Raw genomic sequence first — 25,045 nt, forward strand, 5'->3', positions numbered from 1 at the left:
TTCCGCACGCATACTCCCAGATATTTTACAGAAGTAACTGCTACCAGTGTTTGTTCTGCTATCATATAATCATACAATAAAGGATCCTTCTTTCTATGTATTCGCAATACATTACATTTGTCTATGTTAAGGGACAGTTGCCACTCCCTGCACCAAGTGCCTATCCGCTGCAGATCTTCCTGCATTTCGCTACAATTTTCTAATGCTGCAACATCTCTGTATACTACAGCATCATCCGCGAAAAGCCGCATGGAACTTCCGACACTATCTACTAGGTCATTTATATATATTGTGAAAAGCAATGGTCCCATAACACTCCCCTGTGGCACGCCAGAGGTTACTTTAACGTCTGTAGACGTCTCTCCATTGATAACAACATGCTGTGTTCTGTTTGCTAAAAACTCTTCAATCCAGCCACACAGCTGGTCTGATATTCTGTAGGCTCTTACTTTGTTTATCAGGTGACAGTGCGGAACTGTATCGAACGCCTTCCGGAAATCAAGAAAAATAGCATCTACCTGGGAGCCTGTATCTAATATTTTCTGGGTCTCATGAACAAATAAAGCGAGTTGGGTCTCACACGATTGCTGTTTCCGGAATCCATGTTGATTCCTACATAGTAAATTCTGGGTTTCCAAAAACAACATGATACTCGAGCAAAAAACATGTTCTAAAATTCTACAACAGATCGACGTCAGAGATATAGGTCTATAGTTTTGCGCATCTGCTCGACGACCCTTCTTGAAGACTGGGACACTACCTGTGCTCCTTTCCAATCATTTGGAACCCTCTGTTCCTCTAGAGACTTGCGGTACACGGCTGTTAGCAGGGGGCAAGTTCTTTCGCGTACTCTGTGTAGAATCGAATTGGTATCCCGTCAGGTCCAGTGGACTTTCCTCTGTTGAGTGATTCCAGTTGCTTTTCTATTCCTTGGACACTTATTTCGATGTCAGCCATTTTGTCGTTTGTGCGAGGATTTAGAGAAGGAACTGCAGTGCGGTCTTCCTCTGTGAAACAGCTTTGGAAAAAGGTGTTTAGTATTTCAGCTTTACGGGGTCATCCTCTGTTTCAATGCCATCATCATCCCGGAGTGTCTGGATATGCTGTTTCGAGCCACTTACTGATTTAACGTAAGACCAGAACTTCCTAGGATTTTCTGTCAAGTCGGTACATAGAATTTTACTTTCGAATTCACTGAACGCTTCACGCATAGCCCTCCTTACGCTAACTTTGACATCGTTTAGCTTCTGTTTGTCTGAGAGGTTTTGGCTGCGTTTAAACTTGGAGTGAAGCTCTCTTTGCTTTCGCAGTAGTTTCCTAACTTTGTTGTTGTACCACGGTGGGTTTTTCCCATCCCTCACAGTTTTACTCGGCACGTACCTGTCTAAAACGCATTTTACGATTGCCTTGAACTTTTTCCATAAACACTCAACATTGTCAGTGTCGGAACAGAAATTATCGTTTTGATCTGTTAGGTAGTCTGAAATCTGCCTTCTATTACTCTTGCTAAACAGATTAACCTTCCTCCCTTTTTTATATTCCAATTAACTTCCATATTAAGGGATGCTGCAACGGCCTTATGATCACTGATTCCCTGTTCTGCACATACAGAGTCGAAAAGTTCGGATCTGTTTGTTATCAGTAGGTCCAAGATGTTATCTCCACGAGTTGGTTCTCTGTTTAATTGCTCAAGGTAATTTTCGGATAGTGCACTCAGTATAATGTCACTCGATGCTCTGTCCCTACCACCCATCCTAAACATCTGAGTCTCCCAGTCTATATCTGGTAAATTTAAATCTCCACTTAAGACTATAACATGCTGAGAAAATTTATGTGAAATGTATTCCAAATTTTCTCTCAGTTGTTCTGCCACTAATGCTGCCGAGTCGGTAGATCGGTAAAAGGAGCCAATTATTAACCTAGCTCGGTTGTTCAGTGTAACCTCCACCCATAATAATTCACAGGAACTATCCACTTCTACTTCACTACAGGATAAACTACTACTAACAGCAACGAACACTCCACCACCAGTTGCATGCAATCTATCCTTTCTAAACACTGTCTGTACCTTTGTAAAAATTTCGGCAGAATTTATCTCTGGCTTCAGCCAGCTTTCTGTACCTATAACGATTTCAGCTTCGGTGTTTTCTATCAGCGCTTGAAGTTCCGGTACTTTACCAACGCAGCTTCGACAATTGACAATTACAATACCGATTGCTGCTTGGTCGCCGCATGTCCTGACTTTGCCCCACACCCGTTGAGGCTGTTGCCCTTTCTGTACTTGCCCAAGGCCATCTAACCTAAAAAACCGCCCAGCCCACGCCACACAAGCCCTGCTACCCGTGTAGCCACTTGTTGCGTGTAGTGGACTCCTGACCTATCCAGCGGAACCTGAAACCCCACCACCCTATGGCGCAAGTCGAGGAATCTGCAGCCCACATGGTCGCAGAACCGTCTCAGCCTCTGATTCGGACCCTCCACTCGGCTCTGTACCAAAGGTCCGCAGTCAGTCCTGTCGACGATGCTGCAGATGGTGAGCTCTGCTTTCATCCCGCTAGCGAGACTGGCAGTCTTCACCAAATCAGATAGCCGCCAAAAGCCAGAGAGGATTTCCTCCGATCCATAGCGACACACATCATTGGTGCCGACATGAGCGACCACCTGCAGATGGGTGCACCCTGTACCCTTCATGGCATCTGGAAGGACCCTTTCCACATCTGGAATGACTCCCCCCGGTATGCACACGGAGTGCACATTGGTTTTCTTCCCCTCTCTTGCTGCCATTTCCCTAAGGGGCCCCATTATACACCTGACGTTGGAGCTCCCAACTACCAGTAAGCCCACCCTCTGCGACCGCCCGGATCTTGCAGACTGAGGGGCAACCTCTGGAACAGGAGAAGAGGCAGACAGGACGTGGGATTTGAAAAGGAGGAACAGAAGATTGTTGTGGCGTGACAAGCTAGCTACGCCACACTGAGAAGTAGCCGAAAGGGCACGCGTCAACTCACGCCGTCTTGCGTTAAGTCTGAAACAGGATACTTTATGAATGCTACAAAGAAAAGAACGGAGATTCTCGTATACTTAACTTTAATTAATTATGGTACATTTCTCTTGATAATACAAGTGAGACTCTCTCCAGATATGGTTAATGGCGCCTTGCTAGGTCGTAGCCATGGACTTAGCTGAAGGCTATTCTAATTGTCTCTCGGCAAATGAGAGAAAGGCTTCGTACGTGTGTAGTCGCTAGCAATGTCGTCCGTACAACTGGGGCGAGTGCTCGTCAGTCTCTCAAGACATGCCTTGTGGTGGCGCTCGGTCTGCGATCCTGACAGTGGCGACACGCGGGTCCGACATGTACTAATGGACCGCGGCCGATTTAAGCTAACACCTAGCAAGTGTGGTGTCTGGCGGTGACACTACAAAGATGAGCTTCATCACCGGTGGCCTCCCTGATCTCCAGATCGCACACCTTGAGACTTTCTGTCTGTGGGGTTACATAAAAGACTGCATTTGTATCCCTGCTATGCCTGGCACTCTTGAAAGCCTGCAATATTGAGTTGTCGAAGCTGTGAATTCAATAATGAGCGACCAGCTGCTTAGCGTGTGGCATGTATTGAGTCACCATTTTGATATTTGTCGTGTAACATGTGGAGCTCGTGTTGAATGCATGGAATTTGGACTTTTGTCTTTCCAGGAACGTTGGAAATATATGCCTATCTTTCACAGTTTGGAAGCAATAAATGTTTCTAATCCATTCTTTTAAATAGCCCTGTGTTGATGAAACACCAACAGCCAGCTTACAGACACCAGGCCAAGGAGTGGGACAAGAACTATATAAGTCTGTGAATGAAATTTACTATTATGTGGGGAAGGGATGAGGAGAGCAGCGGCAGATTTTTAGTACAGGAGGAGAGGCTAATTCTTTATGCATCCCATGAGACATGTTACACAAATTAAAGAAATGCAAGGTATCATGTATTTTTCTCTATTATTTCCATGTAAGGGTCCTTCTGTGAGTGTATGTGTTTTGTCTAAATAGGACAGCTTATGGTGAAATCTATAGGTGGATGTAAGATAGCTAAAATGTATCTCGAAGTTAGTGTTCTCATGCAAAAGGCCTTTTTTGTGTGAAGTGTAAAAGTAGAAGTGTGTATTAATTGGAAAAACTTATCCAATCCATCACTGCCAAGATAGTGTGAGTAAGCTCATCAGAACAACCTTAAGTCAAACTGAGACAGCATTCACCTATATAATCTGAGTCTTTAACACATTATTGCACAGCCACCTCAGTGGATTTTCAATTTCCTTATTTTTTATGGAGACAAGAAACAATTGACTGTCTCCTTATCTAAACAGTGGATTCTCCTTACTTAGAATATGGAACCAATAAAACTGAATTCTGACAGGTAATTTTAATGTCTTGACTAATGCGCACACTGATGTGACAAAAGTCGTGGGACAGCAAAATGCACATATAGTGATGCTGTACTATCATGTACGCATGGTACAAAAGGGCAGTGCATTGGTGGAGCTGTCATTTGTACTCAGGTGATTCATGTGAAAAGGTTTCCAACATGGTTACAACCATATGATTGGAATCAACAGGCTATGAATGTGAAGTGGTAGTTGGAGCTAGATGCACGAGACATTCCATTTCAGAAATCATTATGGAATTCAACATTCTGAGATTCACAGTGTCAAGAGTGTGCCGAGAACACAAAATTTTGGGCATTACCTCTCACCATAAACAACACAGTGGCCGATGGCCTTCACTTAACAACTGAGAGCAGCAGTGTTTGCATAGATCTGTTAGTGCTAACAGCCAAGTCACACCGTGTGAAATAACCACAGAAATCAATCTGTGACATATGAAAAATATACCCACTTGGCAAAATATATGTTAAGGGACTATGACAGCAGACAGCTGGCGTGAATGCCTTTGCTGACAGCACAACACTGCCTCTTCTGGGCTCCTGACCATATCAGTTAGACTGTAGACAACTGGAAAACAATGCCCTGGTGTGATGTGTCCCAATTTCAGTTGGTAAGAGCTGATGGTAGGGTACAAGTGTGGTGCAGACCCCATGAAGCCATAGATCCAGGTAGTCAAAAAGGCACTGTACAAGCTGGTGGAAACCGAGCGAGGTGGCGCAGTGGTTAGACACTGGACTCGCATTCGGGAGGACGACGGTTCAATCCCGCGTCCGGCCATCCTGATTTAGGTTTTCCGTGATTTCCCTAAATCGCTCCAGGCAAATGCCGGGATGGTTCCTGTCAAAGGGCACGGCCGACTTCCTTCCCCATCCTTCCCTAATGAGACCGATGACCTCGCTGTCTGGTCTCCTTCCCCAAAAACCAACCAACCAAGCTGGTGGTGGCTCCATAATGGTGTGAACTGTGTTTACGTGGAATGGATTGGGTCCTCTGGTCCAACTGAACTGATCATTGATTTGAAATAGTTATGTTCAGCTACTTGCAGATCATCTGCAGCCATTCATGGACTTTTTCTTCCCAAACAATGATGAAACTTTTATAGGTGACAAAGCACCATGTCACCATTCCGCAATTGTTTACAACTGGTTTGAAGAACATTATGGACAATTCGAGCGAATGATTCGGCCACCCAGATAACCTGACACAAATTCCATCAAACATCTATGGGACATAACCAAAAGGTCAGTTTGTGCACAAAATCCTGCACTGGCAACACTTTTGCAACTAAGGACAGCTGTAGAGGCAGCATGCCTCAATATTTCAGCAGAGGACTTCCAATGACTTGTTGAGTCCACACTATGTCGAGCTGCTGCACTACACCAGGAAAAAGGAAGTCAGATACGAATTAGGAGGTATCCCACGACTTTTGTTACTGAAGTGTATTATGTTGGTCAGATAATGTTTAAAAAACTTAAGTTCATAGCATCTGCTGGTGCTTAAATTTGTGAATTAAATTTTTGTTACTGTGCAGTATTGTATAAAAATAAAATAACATGCTTACAAACTATTAGTGCCTGTTGGTGAATATAGTCACCACAGCTGAAATGCGACCTTAAACTGGCTCTAGCAGTACCAAATTGTCCTTCACATAAACACAATTTGTCCACGAATGCATCAATTTGATCATTTAAAACTGAGACAGAGAGGTTGCACTATAATGTTGAGAACATAAAAACACTTTGGAACTATATTGAGTTGCCTGGGAATATTCTGCCATCTGTGGCTGTACTGGCATTATCCTTGACAGTCTCTCATTTGATACACAGACCAAGGAGCTTAAGGTTAGGGTTTTTTATTGTTGTATGGAAAATCAAATCAAAAAAGGCAAATAAAGCAGTATTATTAGAGTGCATTTAAATGTATAAATCACTGCCAGTATTGTGGGATGTTACGGCAAAAGAGCACAGATTTAGAAAGATGAATCATACAGTTTGTTGTTCAGAGAATACACTGCCAGGGGGGGAAAAATCAGGAGCCCTGGAAAGACAATGTTGATTTTGAATTGATGATGGCATATACCATCTGGAGGATATTAGATCTACTGATAATGGTTTCAACATCATCCACAAGCAGATAGCGCAGTGTCATGGGTACCAGAGTGCCATCTGTGTCTATCCTTTAATAGGGAATCTTGACAGACAGAAAGCTCAGTGTGGTGCAAAAATGTGAAGCAAGCAGGCGGGCATGGCACAGAGACGAACTTGTGCTTCCTACAGCCAACTGGACGAGTTTGAAAGGGGTCAGTGCTGCATTAGTTGTGTAATGATATCGGTATCAGTGGTCACGTGAACATTCTAACACCCGTAAACGAGGATCGGTAGTCCACTCAGTGCAGATGCCCGCCAGGATAATCATATTGTAAGGGCAGTAGTGACAGTGCTTACAGCTGCCACAGCATAAGTAAGAGGGCTTGTGAGCCCAGACGTCTCAACGTGAACTGTTGCAAACTGTTTATTAGCAGTGGGACTAGGAACAACCACACCTCTAGCCTGTCTTTGACTAATGCCACAGCATCGATGTGCACGGCTTGACTGGTGCCATGAGAGGGTCATTTGTATGACGGAACAGTGTGTCGTGATCTTCAGTGATGAAAGCATATTCTGCCTGTATGCAAGTGATGGTCATTTGCACTTAAGATGTAGAACTGGTGAGCACTCTCTCATAGAGTGCATTCGTCCAACACACAATGGTACTACCCCAGACTTTATGGTCTGGGATGCGATAACCTACAACTCTCATTCACTTTGATGTTTCTGGAGAGGATGGTAACCAGCACTCGATATGTGCAGAATGTTGTTAGATCCATTCTTTTGCCATCATTGTAACATAAGATGATGTAATTTTTCCAATAAGATAATGCTCATCCACACACTGCCCATTAAACTCATCATGCCCTGCAAGACGTGTAGCAACTTCCCTTGCCATTGCGATCTCCAGATTTGCCTCCTACCGAGTGTGTGTGCAATATGACAAGACCTGTGTGACTCAGCAGCCAACAATTCTTACAGAACTATATGAACAGGTTGAGCAGATGTGGCATAACACACCCTAGGACAGTATTTGCCATCAGTATGATCGACTGGATGCCAGTGTCAGCACCTGCATTGCACCAATATGGGTATTTCAGAATGGGTTGATACCTGGTATCTGACAACTGCTTGTGCAATTGTTCTGTAAATGTGACCATTTAATGTACTCCATTTGCACTGTTGCTACAATAAGTATTGGGTGAATTGGAAACCTGTAAAAGGATGTACTAATTTTTTCCCCACAGTGTATATAGAATGGCCATGAAGGAAGCTCTCCTTTTAAAAAACATTAATTAATGCCAATGTTGTGAATTAAAATATATGTAGATATTTCTCTCTGTGTATACATTACTTACCTGAATAGAATCCTTCAGTCCATGTATTATTGCATATCAATGTCTCAAACACAGTAAGGTGAAACTGCACTTGTAAATTGCAAGTCCTCGAAAGGATTGCCACCAGCAAGGCGTTGTAGAACAACAGATAAGCACAGACTTGGTGGAACTGCATTCCTCTTTGTTTTAATAATGGGGATATGGGCTTCCCCAGAAATTTATACTTGGGGGTGGGGGGTTGCAAGAGTGTATATGAGGACGCTAATGTATGGGGAGAATCAGTTCCAGTGAAGTACTCATTTTTTGTTCAACCTCATTAATTTTTTGTTCAACCTCATTTCTCACAAGTTTTCGTGAGTGATCTTTGACACCCCTGAATCAACTTTTCATTCACCTATTTTTCTGCTTGCAACAGAGTACACCAACTGTCACAAGCAGCAGTGACTTTTATCATCCACCACTGCAAACATATGTATTATTGCTAAATATTATTGACAATATTACTGCACTCTCTAGGGAGAATGTCAATAATATTGCAAAATGTTATAGTGCAAAATCATTGGCTGTATAGGGGCCGCTTTAGATCTTCATTTCAACTTAAACCACATCATCTATGGTCCAAGATGACTTTGGACATATATTAACTTGTTTCCAGTCCTATCAATCTTAGTTTTCAATACTATGTGTGAAGAGTATCTCCAGTGAACATTTTGTTAATAGAAACTGTTTCCAATACAACTGTATTAAACATTATGTCTGATTTTGTTTACGACTAAGTACATGCGATGTAAACACTGTCGTCTGTTGAATACAATAGATCAGGGCTTCCCAACCTTTTCAGCTGGCGGACCCCTTCTTCAGTCGAAAATCCATGGTGGACCCCTAATCAGTCAAGAGCACAGTAACTTTGAATTTCAGAGCGAAACCCATGGGAAATGAAAGCTTCTTAATGCAAGTGCCATGTTCCCAATGCCCCCCCCCCCCCGAAGTATCAATAGTCTTTGGTTTAGAGATGAATGAAAACAACTTGAAATTAACGATCCAATTTGAATTCCCACTGTATCCAGACACTTACACTGTAGCCTGACTAAAGTTACTTGGTAATTGAAATTTCACATGATGGAGCTGTCTTCCTCCAAGAGCAATCAACGTCACTTCCACACTGTTCGCTGTTGACAAGCTGCCGCTTATGGTCTGTTCACTTCCACTATTTGGCTACTGTTGTGTAAGGAGCATCCATATTTTGTAACAGTCGTGTGTGTGTGTGTGTGTGTGTGTGTGTGTGTGTGTGGTTTTTCGAAAATGTTCAAATGTATGTAAAGTCTTCCTTTGGTCGTCCTCCCTCCTCATTCATTTCAACTGGAAACTTCCCCCATTGTAAAGGCGATGGAGAAACTGCACCCTTCGTCAATGATCCTGACTTCAGCCACCGATCCATGTTAGAAGTAATAAACTGGTCAAAAATCGACTTATGAAACAGGTAGTGCATTGACAAAGCAAGTTTGACATTTAATGATGCCTGGGGCCGCATACGTGCCAGCGAGAGAGCGCTGTGATTGGTCGAGAAAGCTCGCTCCACGCATGCGTAAAAGGTTTCAGCGCATCTAGCGCCGTGACCCGGCGCACAAACGACATTCCCGCTCACGCTGCGGTGAGTTACGCATAGCTGATTGTCGCTGTTGCTACTCGAGATGTCGGGACGAGGAAGGGGACGTAAAGCTGCTGCCTTGGCGGAGTTGCTGCTCACGCTAGCAAGAACATCCGGCAAGAAGAATAGGAAGACGGCAGCGCAGTGCTTTCGCTGCCAAAAGCTTGGCCACGTCGCCAAGCACTGCAGCGGAGCAGTTGCGTGCTTGAAGTGTGCGCAAGCACACGACACACGCGACTGCAAAAAGCAGAAGGACGCCCCCTGTACCTGCGCCAACTGCGGCGGCCAACGCCCGTTCCTGCGCCTACAGAAGAAATTGACGCGGACCGGAGAAGAAGACGCAGAAGCAAGTGACCACCACACACGAAGAGGTGGTCACTTGTACAGAAGACGTCGTCACCAGGCGCCTTAACGACGCCGTACAAGAAGCCATGTCCGCCTTCAAATCCGCCATGGCGGAAGAGAGGGCGGCCATGCTGGCGGAACTGGGCGAGGCTCGGCGTCAGATTGTTGTGCTGACGCAGGAGCTTCGCTCAGCCAAAGAAGCTTCCGCCACAACAGACGACACCGCCACCCAGACGACTCCTCCACGTGAGAAGGAATTCGCGACGGTGGCCACGCAGACCGACGAGCCTGCCGAAGGGGAGGCGACACAGCACAAGACGGACACCGAAGCAGCAGCGCAAGAAGAAGAGTGGGAAGAAGTCCCATTCCTCCCGCTTCCAGATATGTACAGCGCAAGCGCTGTAACAAAGAAGATCGCGGGCTCGCTTCGCGATGGTACCTACCCCCACCACGACAACCCCTATCCTTTCGTTCCACCAAACCATCCTAAACCTCCACTCCCACATCACCCACTTGGGTACCCAGAAGGCCTTCTTGGTCTTTCCAGGGAGGAATTCAATCTGATTGATTCCTACCCTATCTTCACAGAGCTGCAAATGCGCTGTATCAAAATGGTTCAAATGGCTCTGAGCACTATGGGACTTAACATCTATGGTCATCAGTCCCCTAGAACTTAGAACTACTTAAACCTAACTAACCTAAGGACATCACACAACACCCAGCCATCACGAGGCAGAGAAAATCCCTGACCCCGCCGGGAATCGAACCCGGGAACCCGGGCGTGGGAAGCGAGAACGCTACCGCAAGACCACGAGCTGCGGGCAAATGCGCTGTATAATCATCTCTCTGGTCAACGGAGAATATGATAAATTAGGGACCCGTATGCACGGAATCCCAACCGAGGAAGAGACCTCAGCAACAAGTAAGAAGAAAAAGAAAAATCGTCACATCGACAAGCTCAAGAAATAGGTCATCGGCACTCCTTGCCAGTCCAGAACCAACCACCAGTACAGACAAACGACCCCCGTATTGTTGCTAAACAGTCAGAGAAGCCGCATTCTCCGACACTAAACTGTGTATACGTTCTCACTTAGGAACCGCAAAGGCTGCTTGGGGATACGACCTGAAGTAAAAGTACACATGTTTTTCACACGAAAAAAAATAGCGATGAATTTGATTTTCACATTTTTATTCAATAATTTTACTCATTATTTTACACGATTTGGTGGAAGGTGGCCGCGGACCCCTAGAACCAGCCGGCGGACACCTAAGGGGTCCGCGGACCACAGGTTGGGAAGCCCTGCAATAGATCAAAGGGTGTCACAGTGGCACCGACATCGGTGCATTCTGCTGACAACCAACATCGGTCGAAACAGGTCGAACTTTTCAAATCAGTACGTCAGTACGTGCGCAGTCTGGAGTGCAACCTCGTGCAACGCCAAAACTTACAGAATTTCGACAATGGTCGGCGGAATTCAGATCAGTTTCTTTCCTTAGATCGATTAGGCTTGACGTTCTCATACGCAAAACTTTGATCCAACATGAATATTTTTTGTAATCTATTATGTGAAATCGCTATTTCACTGGCAACCATGAATTCCGAACAACTTAAAAATTTAATGAGAAATAACTGAACGATATCTTAAGTTACATCATGAGTATTCTGTGCTCGTCTAGCCATTTCAGCATCTTACACATCTGCACCGATGGCAAAACATGCATTGGAAGTCTTACGCCTATAATATAACTTCAAACTTCTTACTCGTGTTTCATGCCAGTACAGTGGTGATTCTATTATCTGAAATAGTTTGAAAATGTGGTGTGTTCTCACTGATCAGTGCTTTAGGAATTCCGAGTATTTTACTCTAAACTTTATGTTTGTCTTTCACACATATGCTAAACGACAGCGATTGGAGCCTAATTGGACATATGTCCGCTTTGCTGAATTTATTTGAAGCTGTACAGAGTGTTTGTAAAACTGCTCAAGAGTATGTAATAGAATGTTTCTCTCTTGATCTCAAATATTCGTAAAACTTGTCTGGTTATTCCAATAAATGAGGAAAGGATGTAAAGCAATGCCACTTTCTTTTCGTGATAGATACAGGCTAAGATTCTACTCTCCGTGACGAGCTAAAAACTGACTAAGGAGATCGGACGCACTGTGACCTAACTGTTGGCCGATGTTATCGGGCGACATGTGGCGGCGTCGTCTTGGCGATCGTTGTTGCTCTACTGTGAATGCAGATTAAGTTCGCCGCGCCGAAAAGCTATTGGCACTGACCGAAGTCATTCGACTTCCGTCGATACAACCAACCGACTGACCGGCAAATTGGACGTGTGTAAGCGCTAGGCCAACCAACTGAACATTTTGTCTTGTCGGACGGTCGGTTGGGTATAAACGCGTTGATATAACCACCAGACAACCGATCCTCACCACTTCACCTGATGCCCACAACCACTTCACCCAGCAAATTGTTCGCTGAATAGCGCCGTCTTGCCAACCGCCCGACACAAGGTCGTCTTCTGAGACCGGGCGCGATATTAAACGCCGTTCACATATCGCTAACATGACAGAGCGCGAGGTGCACCAAACTTCGATGACAGAGATTCTGGAGAAATTTAAAGTTTGCAAATGTTTGTGGGACGTGTCGTGTCGTCACCCCTTTGCTACGACGAGCAAAGGCTGATTTACGGTTTTAAAAGATGCTGAAAGATTAATTTCTTATGTACATGTCACTGCATTTATTAGACGATACGCGCCACCAGAATTTGTGGTTTCTCTCTATCTAAATTCAAATGAGTATCTCAAACTTATAAAGGGCATCTTTTATGCTACAGGAAAAAATAAATTAATAAAGTTTACATGAACATATTTTGTTTTATTCATTTTGCTTTACCGTGATGTATTTCTTCAGGCAACTATAAATCATGTAGTAAGTTTCAGGCATTAGTTTAGATGTGGGATACAATTGCACTGAATCTGATGTCCTCATAATTTCTGCAGGTGGCTAGAAACCTTCACGTACCTAACAGGCTCTCCTCGCGGATTACGGCCCCTCTCCTTTTCGTTACGAATGGTCTCACGATTCTCAGCAGTTGGATAATTACAAAAATCATCGGCTCCCAGCTCCTGAAGTAAAAGAGCGAATTTCTTTCTTTGCATTACTCACTTCTTTGTCACAGCATTCTCTCATATTTTGTTACCCTCGTTACCTCTAAAATAGACAAGGCAAAACACAGCTTTTGTTTGTGTCGATCCAAGCGGCATTTCGCAGAACGTAAGTCGTGTTGTTGTTGTTGTTGTTGTTGTTGTCTTCAGTCCAAAGACTGGTTTGATGCAGCTCTCCATGCAACGTTATCCTGAGCAAGCTTCATCTCCCAGTACCTACTGCAACCTACATCCCTCTGAATCTGCTGACTATTCATCTCTTGGTCTCCCTCTATGACTTTTAACCCCCCCCCCCCCACGCTTAACTCCAGTACTAAATTGGTGATCCCTTCATGCCTCAGATTGTGTCGTACCAACCGAGCCCTTCTTTTAGTAGGTTGTACCACAAATTTCTCTCCTCCCCAATTCTGTTCCGTAGATCCTCATTAATTACGAGCTTTACCCATCTCATCTTCAGCATTCTTCTGCAGCACTACATTTCAAAGGCTTTTATTCTCTTCTTGTCTAAACTGTATATCGCCCATGTTTCACTTCCATACATGGCTACACTCCTTACAAATACTTTGAGAAAGGACTTCTTGACTCTTAAATGTATAATCGAGATGTTAACAAGTTTCTCATCTTCAGAAACTCTTTTCTTCCTATAGCCAGTCTATATTTTATATCCTCCCTACATCGACCATCATCAGTTATTTTGCTTCCCAAATTGCAAAACTCATTAAGTATAAGTGTCTCATTTCCTAATCTAACTCCCTCAGTATCCCCTGATTTAATTCGACTACATTCCATTATCCTCGTTTTGCTTTTGTTGATGTTCATCTTACATCGTCATTCAAGATACTGTCCATTGCGTTCAACTGCTCTTCCGAGTCCTCAGTCACGATATTATTGCACCTGGCCGTTATCGGAAACATGCAGTGACTTAACAGTAAACAAGTATAGAATGACTACAGAAAACACACCACACTGTCAACGCTTTCAGGTCAGCTGTACACTGAGGTGACAAAAGTCACGGGATTATCGTGTCGGACCTCCTTTTGCCTGGCGTAGTGCAGCGTGGCATGGACTCGACAAACCGTTGGAAGTCCGTTGCATGCTGCCTCTGTAGCCGTCCATAATTGCGAAAGTATTGCCCACGCGGGATTTTTGCGCACGAACTGACCTCTCGACTAGTTCGGTGGGATTCATCTCGGGCGAAATGGGTGGCCAAATCATTCGCTCGAACTGTCCAGAAGTTCTACAAAACAGTCGCGAAGAACTGTGTCCTGGTACCACATTTGGTACACGAATGCCATGGATGGCTGTAAATGGTCTGCAAGTAGCCGAACTTCACCATTTCCAGTCAATGATCCGTTCACTTGGACCAGAGGACCCAGTCCACTCCATGTAAATACAGCCCACGCCATTACCGAGTGTCCTAATGGACACGTTCGTCGTACGTTCCACAATGATATTTTCAGTTATTTCACGAGTGTTGCTTGTCTGTTAACACTGATAGCTCTACGCAAACGCCGATGCTCTCGGTCGTTAAGCGAAGACTGTCGGCTACTGCGTTGTCCATGGTGAAAGAGAATGCCTCAAATTTGATATTGTCGGCACACTCTTGACACTGTGGATCTCGGAATACGGAATTCCCTAACGATTTCCGAAAAGGAATGTCTCATTACGTCTAGCTCCAACTACCATTCCGCGTTCTGTGTCCTTTAATTCCCGTTGTGTGGCCATAATAACTTCAGACATATCACATGAATCAAATGACAGCTGCGCCAATGCACTGCCCTTTCACACCTTGCGTACGCGATACTATTGCCATCTGAATATGTGCATGTCGCTATTTCATGACTTCTGTGACCTCAATTATACCATCAACTCCGATTACAAGCTGCCTGACGACAGGCCGGACGAAGTACCCTCAATTCCAGATGCAATAATACAGGGTGTTCCAAAAAGAATGACCCGATTTTAACTTGTATTAATATTGAGACAAATGTCGCTAGGTAACTGAAACAGTGCTAGATGTGATCTACAAAACAATCGCGAAGAACTGTGTCCTGGTGCCACGTTTGGTACACGAATGCCATGGATGGCTGTAAATGGTCTGCAAGTAGCCGAACTTCACCATTTCCAGTAATCGGCATGGTCTAGATTTCAGAAAAAATCCGCTATGTCGCTACGAGCACTGACCTGAAGCGTGCAGCCACTCTCGCGCAATACGGCGTCCGCGTAACTGAAGGGGGTATTGTGTTATTGAATTTAGTCGTACTCAATCAGTGATCGCAGTTCAGCGGACGTTTCACCAAAGAACATTCGACGGTGGTATAAACAGTTCGAAGAAACAGGGTGCCTCTGTGAAGGCAAAAGTCCTGGCCGGCCACGCGTTCCTGAACAAACAGTGGAAGAAATCCCACGAGCATTTGAGCGGATCCCCCGCAAGTCGACGCATCGTGCTAGCCTGTAACTTGCATTACCGCGCATGACAGTGTGTTACGGCGTCGTTTAGCCCTCAAACCATACCGATTACAACTGGTACAAGCTGTTCGAGATACTGACAAAGTGAAGCGAGTGGACTTTAGCAATGCTACTGTAGATGACATGGAAGATGAGACTTTCATGTCACGGTTGATATTCAGTGATGAGGCAACTTTCCATATTAGCGGTAAGGTTCACCGTCATGTGCGTATATGGGGGCTCGAAAATCCTCATGAAACAACTGAACGCGAACGTGATTCACCAAAAGTGAATGTTTTTGTACTGTTTCGCAAAGCAAGGTTTATGGACCCTACTTTTTTTTTTTTTTTTTTTTTTTTTTTTGAAGAAACCGTAACAGGACAATTATATCTTGCAATGCAACGGAAGTGGTTATTCCAACTTAACTCTGGCAATTTCATGTATCAGCAAGATGGAGCACCACCGCACTGGCACAACAACGTGCGCAGTTTCCTCAATGCCAACGTGCCTCAACGTTGGATAGGGCGTACAGGACCGCGAGACCAGGGTTACACTCTTGGCCTCCTAGGTCCCCTGACTTAACACCATGTGATCTGAAACTTCCTGGCAGATTAAAACTGTGTGCCCGACCGAGACTCGAACTCGGGACCTTTGCCTTTCGCGGGCAAGTGCTCTACCATCTGAGCTACCGAAGCACGACTCACGCCCGGTCCTCACAGCTTTACTTCTGCCAGTATCTCGTCTCCTACCTTCCAAACTTTACAGAATTCTATTTAAAATCGGGTCATTCTTTTTGGGACACCCTGTATTGTGGTCGACCACTATCAACTCCGATTACGAGCTGACTGACGACAGGCCGGACGAAGCACCCTCAATTCCAGAAGCAATAACATTGTGGTCGACCTCATGTGACATAACTATAAACAATTCGCAACCAGCGATGGGAATCAGGCGGCGCTGTAATCGTTGAATGAAGTCGGTAAGCTGCATACGAAACAGGTCGGTCCGTTGATTGGTGCGTGTGTAGAGCCCTTGACTTCCATCAGCCACGTGACCCAAAGCCTTGTTAGTGTGATGTGAATAGTAGCCGGGCGTCTATGACTCACCACGCAGTTGATGCCGTACTTGTGGCCGGTGAACTCGGCCACCTGCACGCCGGCGGCGAGATGGGGCGGCGGGGCCGCGTCTGGCAGAGGCGGCTGCTGCGGCTGCGGCTGGTGCAGGTCCCAGACGCGCACCGACGGCAGGTGGCCGCACTCGCCCGTTGCCAAGTAGCGCCCGTCGGCCGAGAACGCCACCGACGTGATCGTCTTGCGGCTGCTGTTGAGCAGGTGCTGCTGCCGGCCCTTGCGCGGGTTGAACAGCACCACCGTGCATCTGCAACAACCACACCTCAGCTGCACACAATCGTCTTTCATGTTAAATTTTAAGATGTGCTAACGCGCAGATCTATACATATTGAATAATGTCCGTGTGTTCCGCATCTACTCCTAAAAATCATAGCTAGACCGATTTCAACCACATTTGGTACACATAGAAAGGCAATAAAAGACTCTGTAAAAACTACAGAGGAATAACCCTTATGAGTCATACAGCCAAGATTTTTTGAAAGAATTTTACTAAATCGAATAAGTGAAAAGATAGAAAAGAAGCTGAGTGAAGACCAGCATGGGTTTAGGAAAGGAAGAAGCACGATCGACCTGATATTTTCTATCCGTCAACTGATGGAAAAAAGTTGGGAGTATAACAAAAGGGTGATAATGGTTTTTATAGACACAGAAAAGGCATATGTCTCAGTTGACAGGGAAAGACTCTGCGAAGAAAAGAAGAAGATAGATATAGAAGGTGGATACATTAATGTTATAAAGACAATGTACAGAGGACACAATTGTAGAATTAGAACACCATTGAAGACCTCTGAATACTTCGAAATAAGACAAGGACTTAAGCAAGGAAGTATTCTATCTCCTGCACTTTTTAATATTGTGTTGGAGGGAATGAATAGGGCAGTTAAAGACAAAAAGATGATTTTTGCAGATGATATGGTAATATGGGGTGATAAAGAGGTAGATGTACAGTTACAGCTTGATGTGTGGAAGGAAATAATGAAAAGGTGTGGATTAAAAATAAAGATAAGAGTGAAGTAATTGAATTTGGAAGAGAGAAAGGGATCAACGGAAATATTACCTTGAATGGAGAACCCCTCAAAGTGGTAGAAAGTTTCACTTATTTAGGGAGGGAAATATCTAGGGATGGAAGAATAACTAACGAAATTAATAGGTTACAAAAGGCAGGCAATTTCTACCAAACAATAAAACACATGATTTGGAATAAGGAAGTTTCAGAAACAGCAAGAATTATTACTTCCTATTGTCACCTATGGTGGAGAAACATGGACAATGACAGAAAGGGACTGGAGCAGACTGCAAGCAGGGGAAATGAAATTTCTCAGAGCAGTTAAGGGAAAAACAAGAATGGGCAGAGTAAGGAATGTAGAGATTAGAAAAGACATTAAACAAGAAAGTATGAGAGAAGACATTGAAAAAAAGAGATTAAGATGGTATGGGCATGTTAATAGAAGGCATGGGAAGAGACTCCCCCAAATTATGGAAGAACTAAAGATGGATGGGAAAAGACCCAGAGGGCGCCCAAGAACACGGTGGAAAATGGGAGTGAGAATATCTGTAGAAAGGAGAGGTGTGACCTGGCAGCAAGTGGAGGAAGAAAAGTGGTGGGAGGACCGAACCAAATGGAGAGGACTCGTCAGCACCCAGACCCGGCAGTAGCTGGGAGCGGGATTCGGATATAGATAGATACCTCACTGTCAAGCAACAATCGCTGTGGGGGCAAGAACCAACTACCTATCAAAGGGGTTGAGGCGAAAAAGATGCGTAGCCTGCGACGCGTGAATTCCCAGACTTTATTCAGCCAGTATTTGAGAATGAGAGCCCTTAACTACTCGCAGCAGACTTCACACATAATTCCAAACCTTCACGAATTTTTTTCTCTCTGACAACCTTTGAAAAATGATTTATTTTATATAATGATGTCAGCGATGTGCCATTTTCAAGTGCTTACTGATAACATGTACACTGTCAGACCAAAAGTGCCTACGTAAAGCGGAACTGACAACTACGTATCACGAAAGGCAGTCCCGCTAGTAACAAATATTCGTGGTATTTTGCGTTTTCTGTCGAGAAGCACTAACAGTAGAACGAGACACTCGGGAGAGCTCAGTGACTTCGAACGTGAAATACTTTTTGGATGTCACCTTTGTAATAGATGCATCTGGGAAATTTCAATCCCTCTCAAGTTGGCCAAGTCCACTGTTAGTGATGTGATTGTGAAGTGGAAACGCAAAGTAATAACCATCAAGGCTACGCAGATCTCATGTACTGATGCTCAGGGACCGTCGAGTAATTAAAAAACCTGCCTTAAATCAGCAGCAAAGTGCTACCAGTTGCCCAGCTAGCACAATGACTGTGGGTAGAATGGTCAAACAACCCTTCATAAACCACCGTTTCTGTTGGCAATGCTAAGCGACGCTTGAGGTGCTGTATGGAAGATGGAAATGAGTGATATGTATAACGAATCGTGCTGTTCTCTGTGGCAGTCCGATGGATGGGTTTGCGTTTGGCGAATGCATGGGGAACGTCATCTGTCATCGTGCGTAGTGCGAACAATGGAAAAAAAGTACGGAGGAGGTGATGGTCAGGTATTATGAAGCGCGGAGGTAATGGTGATACAATATTGGGATATTTATCGTAGTTACAAAGAAAACTCTAAATGCAGAAGGTTATTAACATATTTTACAGCATAGTTAACTGCGTACACAGTTTGGAGACAATGACTGACTGTATCGGCACGCACCGCGTGATAAAGCAACATCTCTGAGGCACTTGTTTCAGGGCAATAAAATTCCTGAAATGGACCGGCCTGCCCGAAGTCTCGACTTGAACGCAATGGAACACTGCCGGGATGACGTAGAAGTCGACTTTACTCCACTCCAGCGCCCATACCCCTACCTTCTCTAGTTTCGGCTCGTGAGAAAAAAAAGGACTGCCATTCCTCCACAAACAGTTAGAAACCTCATCGAAGTCCGCGGCTCGTGGTCTAGCGGTAGCGTTCTCGCTTCCCGCGCACGGGGTCCCGGGTTCGATTCCCGACGGGGTCAGGGGTTTTCTCTGCCTCGAGATGACAGGTTGTTGTGTGTCTTTCATCATCATTTCATCCTCATTCACTCGCAAGTCGCCGTAGTGGCCCCGCGAGGGGTCTCCCGGCCACCTATGCCATACGCTCATTATTATTACCTCATCGGAAGTGGCGAAGGATGGACACAACCAATATTAACGTCCACTAACAGGTGTCCGGATACTTTTGATCACCATAGTCGATCTGCCATTTAAATACATAACTGCTTTCATCGTAGAATCGAAAGAGAAGAACATTTCATACTGCTCAACGATTTAAAGAACACTGCCGCCGCTGCGGCTCACGTGTAAATACAATACTCCTGACATGTCGCATAGAACATCGTTCTCCACGGGTTGATATGGGTTACGTGAATGTTAAATCAACTCGTGAAGAGCATTTTTTTCGGTTCGTTTTTGTGAGCACGCTGTATAATTACGTCTTTCACCTATACTGAGTAAACTGTGGTGAATGTCAGATGTCAAGTTATTTGAATGAAAACCTAGGGTCATCAAATTCTGCAAATAAGATAATAACGCTAATTTTCTTAACTTTCTTTTTATACCGTCTGCATGTGCTGCTGGGCTATCGGTTTCAATACGGAAAATATGCACGAGCTCTTTACAGTGATAAGAAACCACGAGTTTCGACAGTTTAAGTGGGAAGGGCGTGTTACAGACCCTTACAAGTTCACCCGGGCAATCACAGTTCTCTCGGATAGCACGAAATGGTCTGCACATGTCGTGATTAGTGAGGTTTTAGTGCAAGAATGACAGGGAGACTGAAGCCAGGACGTAGTGGTGACGTGTTATCGCCTCCACTGTGAGCTGAAGTGTGTCAGGCGCGATACGGCGTGGGCCGCATCCTTGCTCCACATCGCACGTGCCGAGGACTGTACGGGGCGCCACTGCCGCGATTGCGAGCCTGCGGCAGCAGACTGTCTCCACCACTTTGATCACCTGTGGTGGTGGTGGTGGTGGTGGTGGTGGTTGTGATGTAGTAGTAGTAGTAGTAGTAGTAGTAGTAGTAGTAGTAGTAGTAACAGTTTCATTCATCCGTGGCTCACTTTTACAAGGTTATTGGACACGTAATGGTATTACAATTTAAGACCGGCAAAAAAGTCATATTTCATACATAAGCTAATGGTATTTGCACATTGACAGGCCTAGTTTGACAAGGATGGAGCAGGTAGTCGGCAATGGCCTTGTAATAGGAATTATCCCGGCATTTGCCTGATGCAATTTAGCAAAATCATGAAAACCCTAAATGAGGATATGACTGGATGAAGATTGAAGCCTCCACCTTACACATACAAAGCCTAATTGTTTAAAATTGCGCCACTTCGTTCGCTTCATCCGTAGAGACGATATACTGTTTCAATTTGGTGTATATTAAGAGTTGTATCAGTTTGTGTCGTACAAAGGACTATATTTGATCTAGTCATCATCTGACAGGTAGCTGGCGAGCTAAAGTGCTCCCGTGACCAAAGCATCTATAGAATCCCGGCAATGTCCGCCCCCACTGTGTTGCCTCTTCCGCTGTGCAAACCTTTTGGCTACTAGTTCAGTTCTCCGTGAATCGCTTCAATACGAGATTCACTTAAGGTGAAGTTTCGCATACCTTACAATGTATCATGGAAGCTGTCGAAAGATGGGACAGGGGAGGCACCACACCGATCTAAGTCACGTATGAATTTCAGAACTTTTAGGTGATTTTTGTAGAAGATACCGAGTTTAAAATTCACACTCGTAATGAGTCAAAAATTAAAAAAACAAAACAAAGCGGCATATTCCGAAAATTAAACATATAACATACAGTGCGATTTACAACTCCGTTGCCGAAGTTCGAAACCACTTGGTCAAATTTCAGTCCTATATAAAAAAGTTTTATAACTATGACCCTAATTAAAATTATGTGCAGATGTTTGACATGCTTGGAAGCACTAGAGATATCTACACCACAGGTTAATTTCAGATCTTTTACGTAATTTTGTAAGAGATATACTTTAGGGTGATTTTCCTTCAGAGATCGGATTAATGTGGCCGCTGTCCAGACTTTTAACCCTTTTGTTGTTGGTCTGGTGTTACATGCGTATACACTACTCGGAACGTGTGGCGCAAGTCTATTTCGCAGCGAGACACACCCAGCTCGGCTTTCGCGGCTCTACAAAGAACCTCATTGTCTCATTTCGCATAATTTATATGCTGTTTTGTTCAGCGCGAGACAAGAAGAAGAAAAGCGTCCTCTGAGCAATGAATTTTAAAACAAGAAACACCTCATTCGCTTTTTTCAGGTCCCAAAGACAAAACTCATCACAATCGGTTAAAAAGACAGGACACGTGAAAGGAAATTAGCGTGGTCCATCAGCAGCAAAGATTATGTTTGCAATAATATTCTCTTGACATTTCAAACAGATACTGCCAACTTGTGTACGAGTCGCTTGTCGCAGGGACTCGCAGAGTCAAAGCAAGTTTTTCTTGAACAGCGATTCCTTCACTCAGCTTTGTATCCATTTTTTTCGAATTTTATTCAAAGTTTAAAGGAAGTCCGAATTTTCAATTGAGGTGGATAAATATGCTGAAGCTACAGACTTGGACAGCTGTTGGCATGTCAGGTACTGTTAAACGAGCGTGCACGAAGATTTATTGTGTGAGGCATGTTACGGGTGAGTGAAAGAATTTTATGACATGGACTTAGAATGGAATACGTATCAGAAAAAGCGCTAATTACCAAGAATGATTTCCTATCGAAGTCGCTGGGTTCAAACAATACATATCGAACGTGCGATCGTAAATCGATCATGGCGGGCGTTGTGATCAGTTATTTGTGATCGTCATTTCTATGTTTCCCGTTGTTGCTCTAAAGTACATACCTCCGCGAATTATTTGTGAGTTGCTAGGGAAACCCAGACGATTACGTCGTTAGTGAGTGGATTGTCTGGTGTTGTTCATGTTTCTTCGGCGGATTCTCGCACGTGGAAAAATGTAATTCTATGTTTATCCAGGGTAGAAATTTGTTTGACTTTTTGTCGCAAATATGGAGTACTACAAGATTAGGGAAGAAGGGAGTGTGTAGACTGTGGTGGTGCGAAGTGTGTAAAACTTCGTAAGAACAGTTTCGATGCTGAAATACCGTTACAATTTCATTGCGGGCAACGAACGAATATCAGGAAGAATATATGGTTCGACTCTTCCAAATTATCCATCCAGACCACCGTAGTGGACTATCACATGATGACAACACCGACGACGAGTAAGGTAAGTCGTCTCCTTTGCAAATGCAAGTATTTTTGTAACACTCTTCTTTTGTCATTGCTGTTGTGACAACCGTAAACATACTCATCACGCCCGCCACCGGAGTCACATGATCGATTTATGATCGCACGTTCGATATGTATCGTTTGGATCCAGCGACTTCGATACGCAATCATTCTTGCAAATTACCGAAAAAGCAATTAAAGTTATCAACCTAATTACGAGTTGAGCATTTAGGTGTCATGCAAACAAATACGCGAGGAAACTAATATATCGGTTGTTTATATTAAGTGTAATTAGTGATATCATGAATTTCGGCACACGAAAGTGCGATGGAGTTTTTAGTATTACTTCATTTTTCAAAATATCTTTATCTCAAAATAATTTTGAATGTATCAGTTTCTTCCACATGCGTGTTGGCTGTTCGAATTACGCTATCCTTCAGATACATTTGGTGAAACTCAAAAGAGGTGAATATGTCTTTCGAGGGAGGAGGAGTGGAAAATAACTCTCATTAAATGTTTTCATAGCAGTCGATTCCATTGTTGTTAACAAGTTTCATTTGGAGAAGCATTTGATATGTCCAGAAAAAATTTGCTAAGTATTTTCTACCCGAATTAAACAGTAATCAGCTCGATCTGATTTAGAAACTATCATAGAATTGTATCATGTCAAACATCTTTCGCTAAAGTCTCAGAAGGTATTTGCAGAAATGTTCTGTGACTAAAATATAAAACCTCTGGAGCTTTCAAGAAAGATCTTTAACAGTTTTTGGTTTTGTGTTAAGGCAGTCTCATCTGGCAGTGACATCTGTCTCGCCCTTTGGTATCACTTATTTGTGTGAATCGTTGTTCTCACAAAGATGACAGTTACATCAAAATACCGGGCAAGTCCTCAGAACATCGTGAGTGACTCGAGATTAAAGACGGACATTAAGCTACGTTTCGTAAATTTATCTTTCCAGCCTTCAACAAATTATCTCGTTATACTCTCAGTGCATTTTATAAATTAGCCTTAGTGTATTTCTCTAAAATAATTTATTACCCATTTCTTTCGATCGTTTCCATTGTCAGTGTTTTAATCCATAATTTTAATCATAGTTTTATCTTTTTCAAGTATTCTTCCCGATTTTATTTCCACGTGTAAGAATTTGCTTTTAAGGGCTTCAGAAAAAGGTTCATCCGATAGTGTTCATACAAACAAATACGCGAGGAAAATAATATATCGGTTGTTTGTAAACATTTTTACACTTAATATAGAGATGAGTAGGCATCGCGATCGCGAAGAAGTCTAGTGCAATCCAGTCGAGGCAAGCAGAACTCAGGGGAACTGCGTTACGTAGAATATTAATGAATATAAAATGTGAAAATAATTTAAACGATAGGTAAGAAAGGGAAAAAATGATAGATGGACTATTGATGCAGGGGATGGCATTTAATACGAGGAAAGGTTGTAATAAAGAGATATTAAAGAATAGTACTCGGATTTACAGTGGCCTAAATGGTTACATTCAACAACTGCGTATAAAGTATAACAGTAATTCACATATACTATTTTCCATATATATCTTCGTTATTTTCATGGGGACTGCTGCAGAATGATACTAACCAGAGTGGAAATAACATTTTAGAAAATAGAGGCGAGTGCGATCTAAAACTGGTATGGTTCAAATGCTTGTCTAATAACAGGTTCTATTACCTAACTGAATTGAAATGAATAACAAAGGGCGACAATGAAATTTACCGCAGAACAAAAATATGTGGTTGTTAACTAGTTCAGTGCCCTGCTGACAGTGGTGAAAATCACTGTTCGCTACCACAAACTTTCTTCTGGAAACGCGAATGCATCTGCGCTCGGCTGCGTTATTTACGTTGTCGTGGCGCTTATCACATTCTGTTATTTTACAATGCTCTTGTTAGTGGTGGGAGTAGAGAGGGGAGGGGGAGACAGCCACTTAGGGTAGATAAAGGGGAGTTGCAGTTGCATCAGTCAATCGACTATCTCAGTATGAGATCACATAGTACCGATTCTTGACGTGTATACATCAGCTAACGTGAAGAATATTGTTGTGCGTGATCGCATGTTTCTCGTACTTAGCGATGTCCAGGAAGTGTGCTAATTCACCAGGTATT

At 43.8% G+C, this 25,045-nt stretch overlaps 1 protein-coding gene across 3 annotated transcripts in view; it reads right to left on the minus strand.

Moving 5' to 3' along the window:
- The window catches only part of LOC126202929 (mitogen-activated protein kinase-binding protein 1), a 939,171-nt gene that overhangs the window by 107,811 nt on the left and 806,315 nt on the right, over positions 1-25,045 (minus strand). For all 3 annotated transcript variants that reach the window (XM_049937023.1, XM_049937024.1, XM_049937025.1), the window contains exon 4: positions 16,575-16,845. In XM_049937023.1, the coding sequence (XP_049792980.1) occupies positions 16,575-16,845 (271 nt within the window). The remainder of the gene's footprint in view (positions 1-16,574; positions 16,846-25,045) is intronic.

Source organism: Schistocerca nitens, chromosome 9 (genome assembly GCF_023898315.1).
Source record: "Schistocerca nitens isolate TAMUIC-IGC-003100 chromosome 9, iqSchNite1.1, whole genome shotgun sequence".
Taxonomy (NCBI): Eukaryota; Metazoa; Arthropoda; class Insecta; order Orthoptera; family Acrididae; genus Schistocerca; species Schistocerca nitens.